The sequence below is a fragment of the Opisthorchis viverrini genome (genome assembly GCF_000715545.1).
Source record: "Opisthorchis viverrini unplaced genomic scaffold opera_v5_117, whole genome shotgun sequence".
Classification (NCBI taxonomy): Eukaryota; Metazoa; Platyhelminthes; class Trematoda; order Opisthorchiida; family Opisthorchiidae; genus Opisthorchis; species Opisthorchis viverrini.
In genome coordinates this window covers 1,226,217-1,250,811 of record NW_008751771.1, presented here as the reverse complement: position 1 = coordinate 1,250,811, position 24,595 = coordinate 1,226,217, and the positions used below count along the sequence as shown (strand labels likewise).

General features: G+C 43.1%; 2 protein-coding genes across 2 annotated transcripts in view; one reads left to right on the top strand and one right to left on the bottom strand.

The window, feature by feature from the left end:
• Positions 1-24,595, bottom strand: part of T265_05861 (hypothetical protein) — a gene marked incomplete at both ends in the record, with an annotated part of 61,216 nt that overhangs the window by 13,071 nt on the left and 23,550 nt on the right. The window lies entirely within an intron of this gene.
• On the top strand, positions 15,210-23,753 carry T265_13891 (hypothetical protein; the record flags this gene model as incomplete). The annotated part of the gene is given in 4 exon segments (XM_009170993.1): positions 15,210-15,307; positions 15,317-15,431; positions 18,138-18,314; positions 23,619-23,753. Coding segments are annotated over 4 exon segments (525 nt in total).

Here is a 24,595-nt window from a genome sequence, read left to right as displayed (position 1 = left end):
CTGTTTAGGTGAGTGAGTTATTTGGGGTATCTTCTACTGTGACACCCAGACATTTCGCTCACCTTTGCAGTCCTCCAGCTTGCACCTTGCATTTAATCGTTTGTTTAGTAGTGTGAGTTATTTGGGGTATCTTCTACTGTGACACCCAGACATTTCGCTCACCTTTGCAGTCCTCCAGCTTGCACCTTGCATTTTTACAATCGTTTGTAAATTTACGCATTTATCGTGCGTATTCAGCGCAAACAGGGTTTTGGGCTGTTGATGGATAGAGGTAGGCCAGGAACTAAATCCCCCGCCCCTCGATTATAACGATCCACCGGTGCGACCTAACCAGGTGATGAAAAATGCACTCGACGTATGCTTCTCCTGCAACGAAAAGAACATTTTTCACTGATCAGGTGCTGTGCATTTCAGGTCATTTCATCTGAGGTCAGTTGGAGTGTGACCGACACTTTGCTTGCTGCCACCATCACTGATATTTGGGCTTTCTCATATTCTAACCATGTTTTGCCGTGACTTCAGCTCTCTTTTCAAAGTATCTTGTGTGTTTTTTTTGTCTGGCAGAAAACAAAAGTTGTGAAGCTTCGAAAGTGCACACCAGATTTTACAGTTTGTTTTCGCACCAGAGAAAAACGGGAGTCGAGCTCCTGGCCTTCACCTGTCTGTTGCAGGAAAAAGCACTGTTGTCAGTTCCCCATGCATCGAACGCAAGTGCACACGTGTACACATTCGTGCAAAAGTGTGGCGTGCCTGATCGGGAAAGAAAGTGAAATCCCGGGGGGAGGTGGGGGTTCAACAATGAGACAGAGCCACAATAAATTCTACGAAGAATGGTCGGGTGGACGATAGGGTGGAACCAATACGAGTTAGCATGTAACACGTCGCTATGTGACACTGAATGGTTGACGACGTGGCATATAATGACCAGAAACACGAATACACGTATTATAAATGGAAATCCACATGTCGGAGAGGACCTCGGACCCTCTGCTTTTCACTGGCTTACAGAACATCCTACTGACTGCGTTACACATTAAGCAGCTGTATCTCAACAATGGGTGACTATAAACATTTATCCAATTTATAATAGTTCATCACCTGCTTTCCCCTTTCGGTGGTCATAATTCGCACCTGCTCACTTCACAGAATGTCACTGGGTAGTGATGCCCAGGTCTATTCCTGTGCACTACATACCGTCACTTACCGAAACGAGCATTTTCTTCTACACCGCACTTCAAACGTATGTACTTTGGCAGAGGGATCAAACGATGTCAGAGAACCGCTAATGGAAAGTTTCTCACAGGATAGGTTATTCGTGACCATTGGCTGTTCACGATGTACCATTCACCGGTATCAATACTGTTAGTACTCTCGCTTTCCATCCACAATGTCGAGGCCCAGAAATATTAGCAGCCCGAGCTCATTGATCGTCCGTTTATCAAGTGGCAGTTGATCAGCTGTCTGGCTATGGCGGTTGGGTACGAGTGTCTTTCGTTCTCTTTTTTTTCGAGATTTACTTTCCCAATTCTCTACGTCGGCGCCAATATTCTTTCCCGCGGTGATAAGGCATATGCTTTTGCGGATCAATTGTGGCGTACAGAGTAGACTCTGAGACATAAGGACGAAAGTGTCCCTTGCTAAGTTTGCGGGGTAAGGATATTGCCTCTGGGACAGACAGGTCAGATACACAAGTTATACAGTCGAAGTTACAGGCGGAGCTGGGTTCTTTCGTGGGGGGGGGGGCATTTCCCTTTTTTACGGTAAGTACGTTCAAAAGGCCTGGAAATTCTTTTCCTGAACCCGGTTGTGTCGTTAATATAAAACATGCTGAAAGGGACAGCTGAATTTTGGTTGGTTTCAAATAACACAGAAATTCACTTCTATATTCCTTAGTCCCTATAAAATATTTGTTTAGGCTGATTTTGGCGACTGAAGTTTTCAGACTACATCTTGATGAATATGTTATGTAGGAGAATCCCGCTCCTTCACGAACGGACGAATCGCTGTACTCAAAGCCATTCGACTTTAATGGGGAGGTTTAAATGTTAGCTCTCAATGTTGCCAGCTGAAACCAGTAATAAAATTGGTTACTTGACTAAGCAACAGTAGAAATGCTACTGGTTGTCAAAACAATGGGGGAAACAACTGAATCTACGGAAAGCGTCCGACACAAAAAAGGCAGGGGATAGACGGGGCAGGCCCTTGAGATTGTTTATACATGTACTCCAGACACTTTGAAACATAAAAACATGGTACGAATCACAGTAAAGATCGACCGTTTAGCATATCAAATTATGAGTCAATAAACCTGCCTGTCTGACTGGCGCGCGAGCCTGGCATGCCGCACTCGAAATCTCAAAGACGAACAATGTAACAGAAAAAGCATTTGTAATAAGTCATAGTAGTTCAATAAATACTGTAAAATGATTCATTTCGTTAACCAGTGATAGCTTTCCTGTGACTGAGTGAACGGCCAGGAGACGAGCCGCCATTTGGAGCGATGAACTCTATTTGGCTACTGAAAAAACGGCAAGTAGTCTGACTATACTTTGAAGTTTTACAGGGTCGCGAAATGAAGTTAGCACCAAATTGACAAGTTGTGGTCATGTAAGGACAGAACAGTCGACACTGCCTTTAGGAATGCTTGAAAGTGGCAAGCGGCATTTTCCTATAGAGGTGACCAAAGCCGAACTTTCTCCACTGTGCAAATAATGGATTTGTCACTGAGGTAAATGTTCTTAGCTCAGGTAGCATAGATGGTCGCGAATTTGTTCTCCGAGCTGAAAATTTGGCTGCAAACACTTCATCACTAGTCCGATTGGCATCTTCAGTATGCTGTTGGTGAACAGAATGGGAATCTTAGCGGTGGGTCAGTGGCTGTGCGTTGAAAATGGCTCTTGTGTGCAATTGTACAAGCTGCTGCCAGTGTGGAGCTTCTATCTCAACCCACAGTCATATTATTAGGTAAAGAAACAGTCCGGATGCCACGGTAAGGAAACCGATCCCACGAGTGAGGGACTTTTGCTTCTTTTTTCCATTCCTATCGTGTATATGACGGGATCCCTTGTTTTCCCGTTTCCCTTATGCGCCTATACCCTCTTTACCGTTCAGACGCGAAAATAAGCCGCTGTTTGACCTTGTCAGCACATGCCTAAGTACAACCACGTGATCCTGGTCACCTTTTGGTCATCTGTCCTGAGGTGGAGTGAACTATGCTTGGGCGCAATGTTTCCTAGCTACCTATCTATGTAGGATCCCATTCGAATGAAGAGTACCTAACCCGTTGTGCAGAAGCTTGCCTGATTCCATGATTTGAGGTTTGTAAGCTCTTATCACTATATTATTCGTAGCACTGTATATTTATGACGCTTGCGATTTTGCGCCAAACTCATTGCTGGAAACAACTAATGAGGACAAGATTGGTGAAACCAAGAGGAACAAGATGATATAGCAAACAAGCTGACTATCGAATTTACTAACCAGGAAACAATAAAATTTTTGAAGTCACGTCAATCGGGGTCTTAAAACGAAAACCAAAGTGGCCCTGGTCAAACAAACGAGATCACTCCAGTACCCATCAGAGGTGGAAAGCGATGAAGGTCAAGCTCAAAGGTCATATGGTCACCGACCAATCAGGGCACAATGGTAATAGAACCGCCTGACTGAACGACCAGTCGCAATCGACCATCATTTAGTACGTTAACACACAAACACCACTACTCGACCGAGAACCACTGACCCATCGCTACGTCGTACTCCGCTTCTTAACAATGATGTCTCCATGACTGATTTGAAATCAAATTATCCAGGTAAGTGGGCAAACCAACGACCAATATTTACTTGATCAGTAGTAGCCCACTTTGGATTCTTACCATACAGACTGGTTCAAACCATGGGACCGATTGTCAAACGACAGTGGCACTGAGTTGCTTATCTCTGTGTGTAATAACATTGATGTTTTTAGCACCTGAGCGGGGTGATAACGCTGCGTTATTGAAGCTCACCAGCAATCTATCATCTCTGAAAGAAAATTGGTTGGGGCACGGATATGGTGGTTTTGGTTTGAACGAGCCTATGACGAGTTCTATTGGAACGATCGCTGTTCTGGAATACAGGCCGATAGGAAATGTGGAGTTTGTACCGAACTGTTCTGGTTAGATGATAGATAGGTGTGCCGGAAAATGGAGTCATATTTTTATATGATCACTAGCTTTGATTTGGTTGAAACTTCAAAAGATGCGAGGCTGATCATGCCCTGCTTCTGGAGAGTTCAAGGAAACCATTGGTACTGATCAGCAGTATGCTCAAATGGTTCACCCGGCTGATGAGAGGCAACTGAAATTGTGAATTAGGTGCAGCCTAATCGTCAAATGAAAAATTAAAGGAGGTTTCAGCGTATATTTTTGGTTTCTGCCAGGAACATTGTGGAGGCGATTTGTAAGAGCAACAGAATAAGGACATCAAACATGGAGGCCACCCATGAACCTGTCTTAAATCGTTACTAACACGAGGAGATGGAATATACTACACAGAAGGTAACTGAAGGCTCCTAGACAGTTTCGCTCTTGTAGGGGTCCATCAGGTAGACCCAGCCTCCAGAATTTCCATCAAACTGATTTGGTTTAAAAAGGAAGACCAAAGTAAATCCAAGCCGGTTGTCTCTTGATTGTAATATTTTTGTCTTTTAAACCTTCTGGAAAAGATTTTTACTCTCACACCTGTGAGATCAAGCATTCACTTTTGATATCGATGCACTGCAGTATGTCTGTGTGTAAGAAGGTTCTCCGAACGCACTGGATGGATATTCCTGGAATGGAATCCAGTTGGGGCTGAGAAAAAGAGAGCGATGTTTTAGGTGGATTAGCAGATTTCATCAACCATCAACGGAGAAGAAAAAGAACACAGCTGAACAGTTTATTACGTGAACACTAGGACAGGGGGGTGGTCGGCAAACATGCTCGGGGCTAGAGGCGTATATACATACAACGGAGGTCAGTAAGTCAGGGTCTCTTGATCTTCTATAGAGGAAAATGTCGATAGCTCAGGTAGCGTAGATGGTCCTTGGCTTGTTCGCTGAGCTGGGCAATTACATTGCCCGACATGGACCAGACTACGACGGCGGGGGATGCCAAGCTCAAAGGTCAGGTGGGCATCGGTGAATGAGGACACGGGATAAAAGAACAACCAATGGAACCGCCCGACCGAACAACTAATCGCCGTCAAAGGTCATCCCCGGCTACCAGCATGTATATTAACACACATATAACACTACCCAACGCACAACCACTAACCCACTGCTACGCACAACTACGCTCCCCAATAACCCACTGATGATATCATCTCGATTGGTGATGAAACGTTTGCAATCAAATTGCCCAGCTCAGCGAACAAGCCAACGACCGTCTCTTGATATTTTCTGGATGGCATTTAAAGATGTGCATTACGACCGCCGCTGCTGAAAGAAAGATATTGTGATTAACGATGACGCGCACTTTAACTTCTGTGGGCACATCACAGTACAGGCTAGGTGGCTCAATTTGCATCGACCACTCTGCTCACGAAGAGTGGAAAAAGGCCAAATTTTCGCGCACACTCACCACTGGTGCGAGTAAAACACGTATTTATGCAGCAACACAAGAATATTTGAAACAATGGATAACCATTACGGGAGGGTTGTGCAACTGCCATTCGATTTTATTCAGCGAATTTCAGGTCAACCAATTTTAGGGAGTCGAGCTTCGCGCCACCATGATGGTACCCAGTTAGGTAAACAGTTCCTGCGTCTGAGAACAGTGTGACGATCAAGACTGATGAGCAAGCAGTCCTTCGGGTTCCAGCCCATCACTCTGTACAAACGATTTCAAGGCCTGAACACAAGTTAGGCAGTTGATCCCAGTTAGTTTTCCATGCTTACGATGATCAACAGAGCGATGCTGGTTGGACTGAAAACGTCAGCTTTAAAAATCAGCACCTGTAGCCATCACCTGACGCAAAACGTCTAGCCAAATAGTTTGATTTTACCTTCAGTCGCGCTATAAAACAATAAGTTGATTGTCCGATCAGTCATTTAACCCTTCGAGTGAAAAAAATGGGGGAAACACGTTGCTGCATCTATTAGCGCTTAATGATACTTGTTTTGATCATCTATCATCGGTGAAGCCCTTAAATGCACCAGTTAAAATTTGAGTAAACAGCGGCGTGAAGCCAGGTGAAACAAAGGATTTCACGGCAATTCCTCGAAACTCGCCTATTCACGACGCACTAGTTTGCAACCATAAAGTTTCAGGTTTATTTTTGTAAAAGAAAGATTGAGCATAAAACGGGAATTACCAGCCTGAAGATGAACTGAATCCGAAAATACATGCGAACATTAAGCAGGTCCTTCTAGACTGCTAGGGACTGTTTCAACATAAAAATTCAAGCTACGAAGGTGAGTACATCCAGGCTAGTACAGTGCTTGCCCAATTTTATGCAGAGGGAGGCCGTGATATCTTTATAACTCTCTAGGAACCATCTACTTAGAGGTCTAGCTTTAAACAAATCGAAATCCAAAGAATGCCATAGCAACTTCATCTTCAAATTATTTTGAAAATTGTTTTATAATTTTCGTGGTCAGTGTCCTGTAAAAACAGTTGATTTAGGTTGTGGTTGCCAAAGCTTCCCTCTGAAATTTCTACGGAGTACTGAAGACACTTGACTAGCTTTTGCACTTCAGTTACCTTGCAGTTTGGCGCAGTTTCAGATGTTTCTCGTCGTGCGTCTTTAAAAGTCGATTCGCATTTAGCCTCAGCTTCTCCGTCGGTCTTGAATTTGTTATTGTCTGTATCACTTTCACCTGATTACAGGTCGTCTGCTGATTTAATATACCACCACAGTAGAAGTTGAGTAAATAATTTGAGCTGTGTACGATCGCAAATTGATGATCATTTTTCCCGTCCAAATTTCAAGGTCACGAGTGAAACCGCTGACGACTTGCATGGTTTCTGATTGGTTCCTGATTGACTGGTTTTTGCATTTTGAAAGTTTGGGATCACAAATATTGGTTCTTTTGGGTTCCTTTTAGATTGTAATGAGGCTTTGGCAAATAACCATGCGAATTCGAATTCGAGTTCTTTTTGTTGTCCTGTGATAGATCTTTGGACCTCGTCTCCTAGTATTCACAGTATCAGTTACAAGATGTCAAAATGTTCTTCGTTTTCATAAGTTGAAAACATTCTTGAATTGCAAGCATTGTAACAAACGTATAGGACTGACCTTCAGGGATACAAATGACAGCAAGAGCAGAGTAGATTCAGTTCCAAGTTTGCCTGGTGACCTGAACCAACTACTTCAGCAGACAAAATTTTTGTTGCTTTTGCTGTTTACCTGTAGTACAGGTCAAACGTTCTGGGTTTCGGTTTCCTGACTCCATCGTGAGATCAACAACAGAATCGCTTGTGCGCCCTATCTGGACGATTCGAAATGCAACTGATAGATTTGATTGTTTGTGTCATGATGTGCAAAGTTTGCGCAAAGCCTGCGGTGCCGATCTTCCCAACTCGTCGAGGAATGTACTAATACGTGCTGCCTTTATCCGTTTTATTTTGACCACTAGCCTTCGGTGCGGAGACATCTAATGGAAAACACCAACAGAACAGTTACAGACTTTTGGACAGGGAAGCAAAACTCTCATATGCATCCTGTTTAAAAAAAACTGAGCATCCGTCTCTTCTCGAACTCGTCTTCCTGAACTTTCCCAAATACTCATCGACTGTCACTTATATATAATCGAATGCTATAAAGTAATTCCACAAACTCCGTAATTAATGAACGCGAAGCGGATTTACAAGAAAACTACCTACTACTCGCATCAGTAGTATCCACCATTACACTAGTAGGTTGATAGATCGGTGATTCTAACGCGTCTTCCTGAACTTTCCCAAATACTCATCGACTGTCACTTATATATAATCGAATGCTATAAAGTAATTCCACAAACTCCGTAATTAATGAACGCGAAGCGGATTTACAAGAAAACTACCTACTACTCGCATCAGTAGTATCCACCATTACACTAGTAGGTTGATAGATGCGGTGATTCTAGTAGTAGACAATGAATGGAGCCGAGCATCTGGATGTGTACGACTTGCGTGATATCCGAACCCACTTCTGAAGCTATCGTATATGAACGACTGCTTTTTATTAGTAAACACGTTCTGAATTCTTTATTCTTTATCTTGCTGGTTAGTATATATTCTGGATAACAAGAACCTCGTCTACGTTTACGGTAAGAAGAGGAAGCAGACATCCAGCTGCACGACGGAGCACAGAGCACGTGGAAACGAGTGTTTATGCGCTGCATTTCAGAGAAGACCAGAACGGTCGCCAAAGTTATCGGGTCCTAAAACACTCACTTTACTGCCTGTTTTGTTGTATTGCACAAAACTGGAAGGTTCATTCTTGAGTGGAATAGAGATTACCCGGATCTTTTGTTATCTCCAGTTAGAATGGCCCTTGTCGATGTACGTGTGATGAACCAGAAGATTATTTATCTGGATTTTGAACGCGCAGTTAGGAACATCACGCTAAACGGGGAAACACTGCCCATGAGTTCCACCACACACTATCCAGTTGACTGTGAATGGTGTGTCGTCTCGAAATCACAACCGTCTGAAGCGGCGAACGCCAAACGCAATCTTAAGCAGATGCTGTTTAAGGGTCTCAGCCGAAATGGCGCAATATGTGGCAGTGGTTTTCACCATACGGTGTCTAGACAGACTATATGGTTCTGCCTATAAAAATGTACCTGCATCTTTTGTAATGTACTACTCATAAGGTTGCTGAAAATCCGTCGACAGCCCACGACCGGTTTCGCCTTTCTGTTTCGGGCTCATCTACGGCAGTGAAGCATCGGTGTTGAACACTGATGTCATGCTGTCGATGATTATGATGATGATGATGATTCGGGCTCATCAGGTAGGCGCAGTCCTTGGGTTTCCGTCAAACTTATGTTCTACTTGAAACCCAATTGCACGAACTTGGCGAATATACACTCATTTGCAAACTAATTTGAGTTGTCGACGGATTTTCAGCAACCTTATGAGTAGCACGTTACAAATGTATACATGTATCGCGATATCTCGAATATCGTAGCGGCTGAAACATGAGGCGGCCTGATGTAGCACATTCAATAGCCTGAGAACATCACAAACGAGAGATTCAGCTGAGTTCCAGGTGAGTCTCTCGAAAAAACCAACTCAGTTTGCAAATGAGTGTATACCTGCTTCTTTCTTTTTCACGTGAACAAGTAGTATGTAGCTGCTTTTTATTAAGCCTGTCAAAGTTGTTTCATGTCACACTGGTTTGAACTGGATTTAAAAGCTGTGTGTAAAATTGTTAATTTACGTAGTTTCTCCCCTTGAGTTTTCTTAGTCTACTGCCGAACTTATACAATAAACGTGTTCCTGACAATGCAAAAAGTTTGGAGGCGGTCAAAGGCATTTATTTGTGTCACATGCTCCTTTCCTCAACTGAGGCTTGTTCTGAAGAGGGAGCGGTTTGAAATGTCAGTTTCAATTCATTTTCCCGGCTGATTCATGTAAACAACGCCGTAGGTGTTCGAAGACTGACAGCGACAACATTTCTAGTCAGTGATTGAAGAAACACTGAGCAGAAAAACTTGCCAGGCAATCGAGAGAGAAAAGTTGGTTGGTAAAAATAGATTCTTCCTCAGTCCATCCAACCTAGTCCCATCATTTTGTCCAGATTACTGCAGGTGGCTGCATCTACAGTGAGACTTTTTGTGCAGCTTTCTACCCTACGGCGATCTTCATCTGCTGTAATTACTTTTGGCTGCTTTTGTCCAACGTCTGCTGTGACCTTTGCATAAAGAAGTTTCATCTCCAATCAAGCAAAACCCATGGCACGTTTGTCTACATGTGACCAAGCACACTTGAATGTCGACGAAAAATAGATATAAAGACACATGATTTTGCGGAAAGGCGATTGAGTATGACGCTTTATCTAGAGTCCGCTCGCCTGAAGACACCAGAGGCTGCTGTACGTTATATCTTTACAGACAAGATCAGTTTGACATTAGTTCCGACGGCTTGCAGTGGAGGGGGTCTCGAATAAGTTCTTTGTGCATCAAACCCTGCTATGATGCGCTGTAATCAGCGAAGCGCATTGGGCATAGAGCAGATGCTTTTGATATGGAAGCTTTACAAAGTCACCTAACTCCATTGTGTAGGGGCACATTGTTCTCACTTGATATCGCTTTCAAAGATTTCCTTGGGGAACTGGCACACTGGATTGTTGCATCTTTTATGATAGCTGAAAAGAGTGAATGCGTTCTCTTCAAACAAACTTCCTCGTTCGGTAGAAGTGAACTGCATGAATAGCCTGTCAGATTACAGTTAAGTAAGTAGTATCGTATTGTAAAACCATGCCGATGTTAGTCTGTGTGCGCATAACTCCCTCTGTGCTGAATGAGGCTTCATAGACAAACTCGTAACCAATTAGTGACCTAAATTTTTGACTAGTTAGTTTGCTAACACCACGAAACTTTGATCGATCCTCACGGATGACCGATTAATGATTGGAAAGATTGACAAACCAATAATCCGGTTTTGATACATTGATCACAGTGAACATTAAACAGTCAGAAAATTGAGAAAAAAGAACGTCCAAACGGCAACGAACAAGGCTGACATTGTTACAGACGAACCTCATCATCAAATTGTGAGTTGACAGCTGTAAATCGGTCGTGAACTAAATCGTCAGTCGTGTTCTGTGTACCACAAGCAGACATTTACAGTTCAGCCCCACTGCGAGGGAGAAAAAAGCCAGCGCTCTCACAACTAGCTGACAGACTCTCCAAAGTGCCTAATGTACATACATTAACGTTCAGTGACAATGAGTGAAAGTCTGACATTGGCAGTAAAAAGCGCAACGATATTAATGACTATGTATCTGCTGGATAAACATTCGGTGAGGTGGAACAGAAAGGTAGTTGCTTTGTGTACAAAACTGGGGCATCGATTGGTAATGTTCCCAGAGTGGAGTGAATCAAATGGCCCACTTTTACGGTGACCAAATCTGGTTTTACAATTAACACAAATCATAAACATGCTTATGAGATTTCCTTTTGAAATTCGGATGAGTGCGGATGTCCTACTACACGGATGACTACTAACGGGGGCGTTTCATCCCTTGCGTAAATCAGAACACTAGAGTGAATTGCTTATACTACTTGCGAAACCTGCAAGTAGCATCAGCTCAAAGTAGTTTAAAGCACCGTCCTCGCAGCTGAAACAAGATTGATTTGAAGTTCCAGTAAAAACGGCTTCCATCGCGGTGTGGTTTGTCGAGAACCACTACCAAGGAAGTCACAATCCACTTGGAGCAAAGACAAAATGCACATTTGTACAGAGCTTTTGAGGTAGCCGACATTTTCAGGCACACTTCTGAGGTTTCCTGGACGTTCTTGGAATGCTTAGCAGCAATTCCTAGCTAGACACAGGGGCGAGGTTGAGGCTACTTTGACCAGATGATAATCACATCCACATCATCCACATCGTATTCGGTTACCCCAGTGTTTGACCTGATCATTTGGTTTGTCCCCGTTTTCCGGCTGAACTTGTGGAGGAACGGGAAACTGGCTTAACGTTGCGTTGATAAACTGCAGAATTCAGCCTGTGCATGTGAACTGGACTGACTGAAAAGTTACGTGGAATTACTCCCCCCCTAAAAAAGTCTCTTTAGAGAGAAGTTATAAAACAAGAATTAGGGTTATCGAAATGCTCTCATATGCATACCAATTTAGTTTTGACGGGAGACCCACACGGAACCCAACTGAATCTCTCGTTTATGATGTTTATTGATGAAGGTCTTTGAAAGAGAAAACTATGAGGGGCTCTCCTACCAAGTAAAGCTATTTTTCAGCTAATGCATTGGTTTGGTTATCGGGAGTCCTCAAGATGTAGCTGGGCAGTTTGATTTCAGTTACCCCACTTTTCCTAACTCGTCAGGTAAGAACAACAATTCAGGGGTATGTCCGAAGCTGACCGCGAATCGAAATATACGTGTATAATACCTCCTGAAAGACAGTGATTAGTTTCTGAGACGTTGGCTGCTCCGCTAACTATACCGTCCGTTTTGTTGATTCCGCCTCATTCAGATACCGTTTCCAATTGTTTCCTTTTCGAGTGAGCCAATCTAACAGCTATTGTCTATTGAACATGTCTTTGCGTGCCATTCGGTTTCTACATAAAACGTTGGCGTTCTGTTCACTCGCACGAAAAGCATGTTGTACAATCACCTTTCACCCCAATAGTAGAATTAATCCGTCTTGTCGAATTCCGACGTGTCGATGGGGCATGGCGACAGTCGTCTCTCTCTCTTTTCAGATGGTTTGACTGTCTGGCCACTGTACTATATAATATTGTATTTCTATGTATGTATGTATGTATTGCTTTCAGACTTTTTGGGATTACTATCAAGGGTGTCATGTGCACTAGACCGTATAACAACTGGGCTATTCATTGACGCCATAACGAATAGTCTGTCGTGCAGTCACGATGCCCGGCCACTAGTCTGAGTCATACCGTAGACTAGCCACCTGTGTTTTTGTCTAGTGGTCCACGAGTCTAAGAAAGACAGGTTTGACAGCACACCGGATGCGAGAAGTCAAGAAATTCAGTAGTGTATTTGGAGTAGAACGAAAAGGACAAACTATGCTGAGGTGTAGAGTCAGTGTTTGTTTTTAGGAATTTGGTCGACAGGCAGAAATGAATTCTTCTGTTCACGGTTGGAAGTGCAGTGGTCTGGCTACCCAATAAGCTACTTTGTCAGGAGTGTGTTGCAAAGAATTAAAAATAATAACGCTAGAATGAGTATACAGTAATAAAGAGGTCAGATGGAACAGACTCACTAATAATTGTTCTCCTTAAAATAATTCATCGTTGGCCCAGGTTAGCGAATAAACAATAATCCAATTCTGGTGGTCCAGGGGTCTTTTTCTGAACAGTTCCCACATATATTAGATTCCGAACATTGTCTGAAATGTGTTAATACCAGAGTTAGCACACGAAACTCGCGAATGACCGTTGCAAGCGCGAGCGAAATCAGAAGAGAGAGTCGAAGCACGTGACCACGTTTGTACTGCGTGAAATTGCACAAGTGTGCGTTTTTGTTGTTTTTCACATTCAAAAAAATGGTCATGCAATCGACAAAATACGTGATGTTATAATGGATGTAAAATAGATGTACAAAACACCACAGAAGTTACAACCTACAAAGTACTGATAAATCGTTTTTGAGTTCCGTTTATTACTAATGAAGTTTACACGATCATCAGATTCACTTGCTGTCATTTGGGTAGTATTACTAGGAAAGTCAGTGTGAGAATGTTTTTGTTTGACTGCCAAGGACTCGTACCAGTTTACCTTATTGTACTCACTAAATTTAGAAAACCGTAGAGACTGACGCTGCTGTGACGTCTACTTCAGTTTACTTCCAAAATTGCATCAGAAATTCGGGGTGTGCAGATCAATCAGCGTAAAATGAACTGCACTTGGATACTCCTATAGATGGTGTGTGTGTTCCACCTAAACGTTTTAGTTAATCAGGTAACATGATTAGCAATAAAAGTTGAGCTGGTTACCAAAATTGCCTTCAGAAGGTTGAAGGTTTCCTGAAAAGCCACAAAGTAATTGACTTCTGTTCGTTTCACCACGCATAAGGGGAATATTTGCAAATCAGTTGTCCCAAAATGAGAAAAAGTTGGGGGAAGGGCAGAATAGCAGTTGTGATGTGTATTTCGTCTCTCTACACTCCCTCAAAATACTCCGGTTGAAGCTTGATTTGCTCGAAAGTTTATGCACCAAAAGCGGACCAAAATTATCAGTTAAGATTTAAAAATGTAGCAATTACAGTTCCCTCGTTCCATCAAGATTTGGTGACAAATTATCGCGGTGATTTTGAGTGAAGCTGCAGTCTAGAAAACCAGTTATGCCATGCATCAAATAAGACCCACTATTACGGTTTTCGAAGTCTTGTTCACTTTACTTTTAGGTGTGTGGACAATCAGATCCATTCACTTCGCAATTTATAATGTTGTGAAGGTTCACTGCCGGTGATTTTGTGACCGATGATATGTGTAGCTTCGGTGGGTGAAATCAAGCTGATTTACGCAGTAGGTGAATGGCGTATTGTGTCAGCGTTATCGCAGACATCACGCCTGCAGGCAAGTCAGTTGTTGAGGCGATTCTCACTCGGCTGTCATGTGTATAATCCACTGTCCTTTCCACATCGTTGATTGTCAGACTATTCGATGTAGTCCATGACGACAGAAGTACTTAGGTTACGATGCCGAGCTTACAAACCCCCAGGCTTAAAATGTCCACTCAGTGCGGTGAAAAACGTAGGATCGGGGCACACGTGAGGGAACAATCGTCTTTATGGAAAAATAGCAGAACAATGCTTTCACAAATGAAAATACTCACAAGGTTGCTGAAAACCCTTCGACAGCCCACTTTGACCGGTTTTGCCTTTCTGTTTTGGACTCATCAGGTAGGCGCATTTCCCGAGTTTCCGTCAACCCTATGTTCTACTTGAACCCAAATTGGACTGAACAATACTCAAACAAACAAACAGTGACGCTAGGATAGTGACGATTGAATTACCAAACCCCTCGAGGTATTGCCGGAAGCCAGAATTTAACTCTAATGAAAAACCGTAATCTAATTATGTTTCTTTACTACTGTCACGACCATTCAGATGACGCTAGAAACGGCACAGTAATAATAAGGATATGCAAAAATGCCCGATGAAACCGAATTTGTGTTACTTGCTCAAATATGAACACAACTGATTCATAGATTTGCTATTTTCGGGCTCATTCTGCACCACATACTCGTGGCATTGCAACTCCGGGCTGTTAGATGTGGATTCTTTGTCGAATTTCCAACCAACTTATAATAAATCCTCGTACGGGAATGTCATCCATGAAGGCGAATGGCTTCTTCTGGGCGTTGTCACTCCTAGTCTATCGTCATCTGTCCACAAGCACCTTTCTCGAGCAGTCGATTTTTCTGGAAGCAGGACTACAGCGTAGTGAAATACACTCATCTGCAAACTAATTTGGTTTCGCGAGAGATTCACCTGGAACCCAGCTGATCTCTCATTTGTGATGTTTCCAGGGGACTGAATGTGCTGCATTAGGTTGCATCATGTTTCAGTCACTACGATATTTGAGATATCGCGATACATGTATATCATTACAATGCACTACTCATAAGGTTGCTGAAAATTCGTCGACATCCCACGGGTGATTTAGCCCTTCTTGGGGCTCATCGGATAGATGCAGTCCTCGAGTTTCCTTCAACCTTATGTTCTACTTGATACCGAATTGCTCGAAACCAGAAAAATACACTCATGTGCAAACTAATTTGGTTTTTTGAGAGGCTAACCTGGAACCCAGCTGAATCTCTCGGTTTTGATGTTTTCATGATTCCAGCTGGGCTATCCGAAGTTCATTAAAACGTTCTAGTTAGCTGATATGCAGAAACAATGCAGTAGTGAGAATGGGTAACAGAAATGAAGTACAAAGGACCTGTGCCATTGATGATCATAAACATCTAAAGGGATCATTAATACACTTACTTTCATTTGCACACCAATGCCGTATACGCAGCAGGCTCAACTGAATCCAGCTAAATCCCTGGTTTACGACCGCTTGCTGTAAATGTATACAGGCGGCTGTTTCTTGTTGCGTTTGGTACGTTATTTGAAAATTTTAAATATATCATTGTCTAGAGGCACCGTACTACTCATAAAATTACTGAAAACTATTCGACATCCCACTATCCTTCTCATCCTTCGTGGGGCTCATCAAACTGGGTTCATTTAGGACAGAGGGGCACTGCGTTTACCTGACGATCGAAAAGGAGGGTAAAACCGATCCCGGGATGTCGAAGGGTTCTCAGCGACTTTAGGACTGTTGTGTTACGTCTACGGCATTATCTAACTTGTATATGATTAGCTTTGTGGGTCATTACTGAATGAGGCATGTCAGGGGCCTGTGACCGTTTACGTCAAACTCGTGATAAATTAGGAACTCTCAGAACACCATATATGCTCTAATTTCCTGAGTAAAAGGTCTTTACCGTTTTCGTTTGCCGTTTATTCAAGACTTACTGAACAGAGAAAAAACATTCTGGTAATTTGTGTGAGGACAGTTGGACGTCTGCAGAGTGGCTCCCGTTTTCACTGTTACTTTTTCGCACTAAAATAGTACACCCCAGACGGTCCTACAGCCTCGGGGAGCGAATATTATTTCGCTTTGGCTATTTGTTGTAAAGAGGTCTTCACTTTATCGGGAAAACTTTGAAAATCAACTGAATCAGTTCTACCTTCTTCACCTGTCAGATCAAAACAAAAGATTTATTTCATCCTGTAGAGCATGCAATGGACCCCCGAATAAAATTAACCCTATTTTTTGTTTCGCCATTACACTACTTATAAGGATGCTGAATAAACTTTAACAACACCTGGCGGTTTCCACTTTTTCCCATCAGACCAAGATGTACAATCGATTGCCAGAAAATTCCAATAAATCTCATGTGCCCCATTGTCCTGGCAACAATTTCCACCAAAGAATACCCGTACACACACACACACTAATTGACACACTTCACACGGACTGTTCATCCAATTTTTGAATATGGTGGCTTGTCTATGCCCACTAAAAGTTAATCTGAGTAGTATTGTTCATGAAAACTCTTCCAGATATCAAAATCCGGACGACTTTCATTGAAAAGGCATCCAGTTTTGACCGGCTCTATCCTCATTTTCGAGCTTACACGTTTCGCAATGTTTGAACTGTCTCATAGTCCTCCCTCGCGCTTCCCATAGGTGGTTGAATATAAACAATTTAGCGAGTATGCCTTCGAAAGGACAGCGTCCCTTGCGAACGGAAATCCTGGATGCAGCTTGACTTCTCGCTGACCAATCAGGTCCCCTGGAAATGATATTTATGAGATTACTCTGCGGGTAATTGCTATTTTGTTGGCTTCTTGGTCCACTTTTCGCCATCCGTCTTGAGTACCTGTGATCTTTAATTCGATTTTGCCCGTCGTTGCTCCGCAATCAGGCAATCGAATGTATGTTTCAGTAGCCCATCGTCAAGTGTGTTCATCACGTCCTAATCTAATACCCTAACCATATCATGCCTATTTACAATGAGGCAGGGATGCACAATTAACCAAGCAGACTTACGCTGTCCCTGCTTCTTTGACCGGATGCAGTGGAGCAATCATGAGAGCCCTTCAATTTCAGGCACTGTAAACAACTGTAGTCAGACTGAGTGGTCACGTGCCAGGTCAAATCGATACAGCTGTCTTTGCTCAGCGAATGGAGCACAAGAATAGATGTGAAACAACTAAACACTTGAAGAGTTCTTCCTCATCCGAATGTGTGTACAAGTGAGATTTTAGTCTGGCTAGTCTCTGGTAAACGAGGTAATTTACTCATTAGTGGAGATTCTGTCCACAGTGATGGATAGGATTTAACTAAAATCCAGGCCACTTGTAAGTGGATGAATCCCTTGAGTCCGAAGCAACTTCATCGTGAAGAGGATAAACAGAAGAGGGTTAGACAAGTGTAAGCGAAACAGCTCGAACCTGTTGCGTTTTGAAATACCCTCAGGAGGATGAGCGTTGTGTTACCACCTCTCTCTTGAGTTTGAGGAAAGTGGGAAACAAAAACGTTCATCACCGAGTTGATGCACGACATATTCTGCCGAGGAAATTACTGAACATTGGTCGAGTGAACCGTGTTAGTAGCCGGGTAATGACTGATTGGGCAACTTTTCAACCGGACACAAAATTGAGTCACTCGTCAATGTTTTGAAGGAGACAGGAGGTGTGCGGGAGGGTTCTACTTCAAGGTAGGACTACAGGAAACCTCCAGTTAACTATGTTTAGCAATACGACTTTTGAGTGCACCTTATTTTGACTGATATAACTGATTCCGCAGGCGCAACGCTAGGTTTCACGATTAGAGGTGTCGTGGCTTTTACTAAGATGGTTGGCATACGAGTGGTTTCTTAATTTGTATGTGTGCAGTTCGTGGATATACATGGGCTGGGTTACTCTTAGGGCGCCCACACCTATACACGAGGGCGATTAGGGTACTCAACCAAAGCCTTTGCTCAAAAGCTCAACTGTAAGGCAGTGGTGTTTGGCGAGAAATACATATGCATTACCATTTCTACGGAACAAGTCGCCACATGTTCCAACCCCCGACCTAGAGGACCAGCCAGTGGCGATCTTGTTGTCAGTTTCTATCCAGATTGCCTGAATGAATGTTTGGAGGTGTAGGCACCTCGGAATGTTTGTAGTAAGCTAGTCATAAGTTCCTTCTCCGTCTACCTTTATCCTTTTCTTCACAATAAGACTTTCAATTAAATTATGGATGTATGGCAGCAAAGTATCGGTGTTGAACACTGTTGTCATACTGCCGATGATGATGATGGTGATTCTCAATGGTTTTCGCCGATGGAGTAAGCATTACCACCTATGAGACGTACAATATTCTACAGGGAATATTTGGAACTTCGGGTCACCTCAAGTTTTTCCATGTTTCAAAGCAAGTCTTAAAAGGTAATAACTTCCGTTAAAGTAGCTTGACTCTGACGGATTTTGCGAGTGTTTTATAAACTAGGGGTTATAACAGATTCCCGACGTCCCCTTGAAGGAGCACCATTGATAAGGGTGCTGAAAACTCTTCAACAGCCAACAGCCAGGTGTGCCGTTCTTGGAGCTCTTCAGATACGCTTTTCCCCCCAGTTTTTGTCAACCCTTTGTACTACTTGAATCCAAGTTGTACGAAGTTTGGGACAAAAATTAGGTTTTCGTGGGAGACCAAACTAAATCCCAGCTAAATCCATCATTTACGAAGTTTTTCAACTAAAGTTTAGGTTTCCGAGAAGACGATACTATAATACAAATGAGTGCAGTTCGCCAAATACCCAAGGGCTTTTGAATATCTGAGTGTCTAAGCCTTTTGATCCAATTTACGTGAGCGCAAAACGGTCATAGCTAACTTGCTAACTGGAAAATATTGCATCTACTGATAAAATATGCTACAACTGGATGGCAAGCAGTTTTTGTAAAAGTGACAAAGCTTTTATTCTAGTGACTACAAAACAATAGGTTCTAGAAAAGAAAGTGTTCACGAAGTCCAGTACAGCTATACGAACGTCCGAATTTGACATCCACGCATGAGGATCTTTTTTAAATCACGGCGCCAACGCCGGTGGCCTTCCGGCAGTTTTCCGCAAAGCTTTTCAGATGCTTCAACATAGCAAAGATGTAACCAAGGTTTTCCTGTCACCCGGCTTATGAAATTCAGATTTTTACAAGAGATTCGAGTAAAACAAACTAGTCTTTTTATTTTCTTATTATTTGCACGTTAGTTTGCATTTTGGAGGAAAGAAAACTCCGCTGGACTATCCACACTTTCATCACGGTTCGAGTAAGACAGAATATCACACGATCAAAATTACGGAGCGAGAACCAACGCATCTTGCCGTGCAACGTCTTTTTTGCAACAATTCTAGACGTTTCATTTGAAACAGACCATCTTCATCTGCTTTTGTCCGTTACATCTGGAACAGACGTCCCACTGTAGACGTCATGGATAGTTTAGTCTTCTTCGCGTGGACACCAAGGACTCTGCCTGAGTGCGTTCGCATTGTCATCCCAGATGATCATTCTTTCAAGCGCGCACGTACAAATTTTATGCGTCGTGATCGGCTTCAGATGACAGCGCATGAAAGTATCTCCCCTACACAGAGGGTGAATAAACCCGATAGTTCATTCATTTATTGATGAATGGTTTGCTCAGCACCGGCTAGAAATTTTTTACAGACGTCCAGTGCGACCATGTGACAACAACGAAATTGGGTGACTGGGGAGTCCAAACAGAAGGAAAATGCTCAGCTTATAGTTTACAGTGTAAATATTCCGAATTATGAGGTCTTTATGGAAGTTTCAAGATCCTCACTGTCCTGGCCCACCAAGCGTCGCTTTTAGACACCACGACCTTAGGTTAATCACCATCCACAAACAGACTTAGTAGCGAATATGTGACTTAAAAATGACACAGAGAACGACTAGTTGACCTCAAGCGACTTTTACAACCATAGAGAGGTTGAAGGTCCAAAAAATATTTAGCCGTTTTACTGATAATAGGTACGTTGTTGATTCTCACTATCGAAGAGGAGAGCTGGGCACCTTTGTTAAAAGTATTCAGATAGCCTGAGACAAGATCTGTTGTGTGTGGACAGCTTTGGCTAATACGCCTTAGCCAACACTAATTTATCAATGAGTATGGGTTCCAATCCCATGCTAGAAGCTGATACCGTCAAAAGGGGCTTAACGAAGACTAACACTGGGGGCATGGCGTGCAAGCGATGACTCATTCTTTGGGCTAATTTTCAAGGCCTTTGAACAAAGTATTGTGTCGTTCATATTAACTGCCATGGTAAATATTCACAGGTCTTTTGAAAAAGCACCGATCAATTCTGCCGTGACTACGGTTGCCACTGAAATGATAAATTACTTGTTCTGAAGGTGAAGCGATCATCGGGATTTGAGACGACAGAAAATACTTGTGACATCGCCGCAAACACTTGACGCGGTGCGCACGAATGAATGGCAGACCCTAGGTTCTGTTTGAGGTTGTTGCAGATGTAATCGTCTTTAAGTGGTAAACAGGTTAAACGGACTCCTCTAAATTATCTGGGAACGCTACCGGTGAAGGGAAGAAGGTCTTCCCTGCGGAGTTATTTATTAATAAATGCCAACTGACCGGTTACAGACCACTGAACAGGGAAGCAAAACTCTAATCTGCATCTCAGTTACAAAAACTGGACACCGATCTTCTCCCGAACGAGTCCTCTTGAACTTTCCTGGAGATTCATTGACTCCACTCATTCGTCGGTCAAATCCAAGCAAATGTTACAAAGTGGCTCCACGAATTCCGCAACAGATCTCCCTTTTTCAATAGACGCAAAGCGAAATTCTTACTCGCGTGCTTCCCCAGCAGTCGTATCACCGTTACACCGGTACACTTTCACTCCTGTCGTTGGAGTATAATTTTCATCAACTTGTTCATGAGGCAGGATAGACCTCCAAAGTTCAAATTTGGCGCGGTTGTTAGCTCTCCAGCTTGTGGTGGGCATATTCCTATTGGAAATGCTGCAGTCACAACGATTCAACTAACTTCTCAAGTCATAAGTAAAAATTGCTCGGAGGGTTTACAGCGTCTTATATAAACCAGCTAGTACTGCCATTTACCGGTGTGCCATCACGGTGACCGTATCCAGGTCAATCTTTAAGTGCAGACATTTTCCATTCGGACCTATATTCGGTAATGAATAAAGCCGTCAGAAAGAAACCCCTTTGAGAGCAGGGAACCAAGTCCGCTGCAAACTTTTTATTCGTAACGAAAACCGCCATCCAATTTACAAAACGGCCCGACTCATAAGCGGTTTGTACGGGCACCAGAGTTCATGTGGTCAGCTGGCGTCAGTTGACGAGTTCACATAAGCTACTTGATCTGGGTTAGTTGTAACCGGCGAATTGTTGGCTGCTGGATGATAGTGTGGCCAGAACCGCTTGTTTTACCTTCTCTAGATACATATAAGGGTGTAACGAGGACAAACAAAATATGTACCCTCTAATCGACACGCGTTTCGTTTTAACAATGCGAACGCGCGCCTTTTGACGGTTGGCAGCATAATCCTCATAAGACACGAGCCAACCAAATACGGTCCCCCACGGCTTCTCATTTCACCAGCACAACTGAGTCGCAGGTAGTCCAATCAAATTCTCAGTGAAAATGAGCACAGTTGCAAAAGTTCCTTAGATTTTTTGAGATCCGGTTTTGCTTCCAGCGATAGCCATTCGCTGTCCATTGCACATTATGACACTAGGTTCTGCTTATCGAATAAACTCTATTTTATTCCTTATAAAATCCAAGCTGTTACTAGCAGAGTATTCGTATGGATTTTGGAAGCTCACATACTGTCTGACATATCGCATTACTTAAAGTAAAAATATCAGGATACAATTAAGCTGTCCCCATAAAACACGCCAGTGATCATTCAGGAAGAAAACGGAAAGTACCGAAAGTTAAGAGCTCGCAGGGTGGCGTAAATCCACTTGTGAAGACGTAATATACTACTCATAAGGCTGATGAAAACTGTTCGACAGCCCGCGACCAGTTTCGCCCTTCCTTCGACTCATCAGTAGGCGCAGTCCCCGAGTTTTCGCCAACTTCATGTTCTACCTAAAATAAAACTGGTAGATTGTAAAGACCAATCTCATATTTGTACAGGGGAATCAAACGGACCTCACTGAACCTCTCGTACGTCGTGGTCCACTCCACACTTTTATCGCATATACACTGCAAGAACGTTTTGTCTGGTGCAAATAGACAAGTGTTCGAAGATCAACCGCACCAATATTTCTCAGTTCTTTTTAAAATGCTTCACAAGTGAGTGGGCACAATGTTTGCACCAACGCATTCACAATCACTCTTAGAAGCCTCATCGGATTCCTGTTCTGATGAGTGTCGCGCGTTCCACAAAAAAGCTCGTTACAGAAGAAACAGCTTCAGTCATACCGGATTGGTATGCAAGTGAGTGTATTTCTTGAAAACGGCCGAATTTGGATTCAAGTAGAACATTAGGTTGACGGAAACTCGGGGACTGCCCCTACGTGACGTGCCAAAAGAAAGCGAAACGAGTTGTGGACCGTCGAAGAATTTTCAAAAACATTATGAGTAGTGTATTACGCCTATACATGTATCGCGATATATCCAAGATCGTACCAACTGAAGCAGTCTGGTGCAGCGCATTCTGTTGCTTGAAGACATCATAAACGAGAGATTCAGCTGGGTTCCAGGTCTCCTGTTATCTAAAAATGGACCCAGTTCATATTTTGGCTGCAAAGCATTTAAAGATGAGATTTCCAGGTGTCTCAACTAAGCTTTGAACTCTGATCTGACGGAATTTGGCCCCGGGGTGAGTCTGTGTACTAGTAGTTTCGTAGAAAGAAGTAGTGTCATAAATAGCACTTTTAATCACATATTACGTTTAGGAAAGCACCATGCGTGTTTTCCTGAGCTGAGTTTCCCAGCCAAAACGCACCTACCTCGTACGATAGGATCGTCTTGATGAAAAGTTTAAATATGTCCCGGCCAGCAAAGGATTTCCACCAAAAACAATAAAATTAAACTTACAAATGAAATGGAGATGATGGAATCACTCATTCAGTCACGAAGAGACTGCACCTTACCGTGGTGTGACGGTTTGTGCACCTCAGCGATCCGTTGAGCTATACTGGGGAGTGTCCCGCGCCACCCACAGATTCTCTCATACCAGGTTGTTCAATGGTTGGAGGTCTGTCGAACACAGTCTCCTGGCCATCCAGGTAGGGAGTTTGAACATGTGGCAACTTGTTCCGTAGAAATGGTAATGCATTTGCATGTCCCGTCAAACACCGCTGCCTTGCGGTTAGGCTTTTGAGCCAAAGACTTTGGTTGAGGACCCTAATCGTCCTTCTGTCTAGGTGTGGGTGCCCTGGCAGTATCCCAGCCCACGTACAACCATGAATTGCACATACACAAATAAACTCATGCCACATCGGCCATCGCGTTGTGCCATCAGCCGGGTCGCTGCATACAGCAGGGCGGATAGGCGATAACAGGCTACTACGGCAGTGAAGCATCGGTGTTGAACACTGATGTCATGCTGTCGATGATGATGATCAATCACTCATTAAAAAGGTCTCGGTAATACATTTGTTCTCACAAAATCGTCAGAACCGAATTTTGCGCCAGAATTCTTTCAGCAAATATTATGGAACTCATGATTAGTTAAGTCATGGTCTCACCCAGTGCATGAAGCAGAATTCGAACGCATTGTTTAGCGCCTATTCAGTCTCTGGGAATTTCATTCCACCGAGACCAGGGATCCAGATCATTTGACCTACACATAAGTCCAGTTTGAAACCACGAAGGTGTTTTGTTCAATATTACTCGTTATTACTCGGGTTTGAGTCAGGGCAAACCAGTTTTATTCTCTTTCTTCCAAGAAGCCACCAGCGTTTTCGTCGATAGCTAACATGAACTAAGAAATGGCCCGCATATATAGTCGTAATGTATTCGCGGGGCAATTTGTCGTACATGGGTGATTCAGACATACTTGGATTAGAATCATGCCTCAGTGTTGCACTTCAACGGAATGTGCTGCTCCACAGTTCGCCCCAGTTTTCAGTTGGACCGATGCCTAAGATATTAAATATCCTTCTTTATGTGTAGTGTTGTCTTTCGAGTCAAAATTTTACCAATATCTCTTCCAGTTTTGCTCTATTTTGGCTTAACAGGTAGTCACAGTCCTGGGACATTCACCAATTGGTTGAATAACACCAGAGTCAATAGTTTTCATTGAAACTCACTTAAATCTCGAGAAATACACTCATTTGCAACTCAATCTGGTTTTCACCAGAGACTTAACTGAATATCTCGATTACGATAATCTGCAACT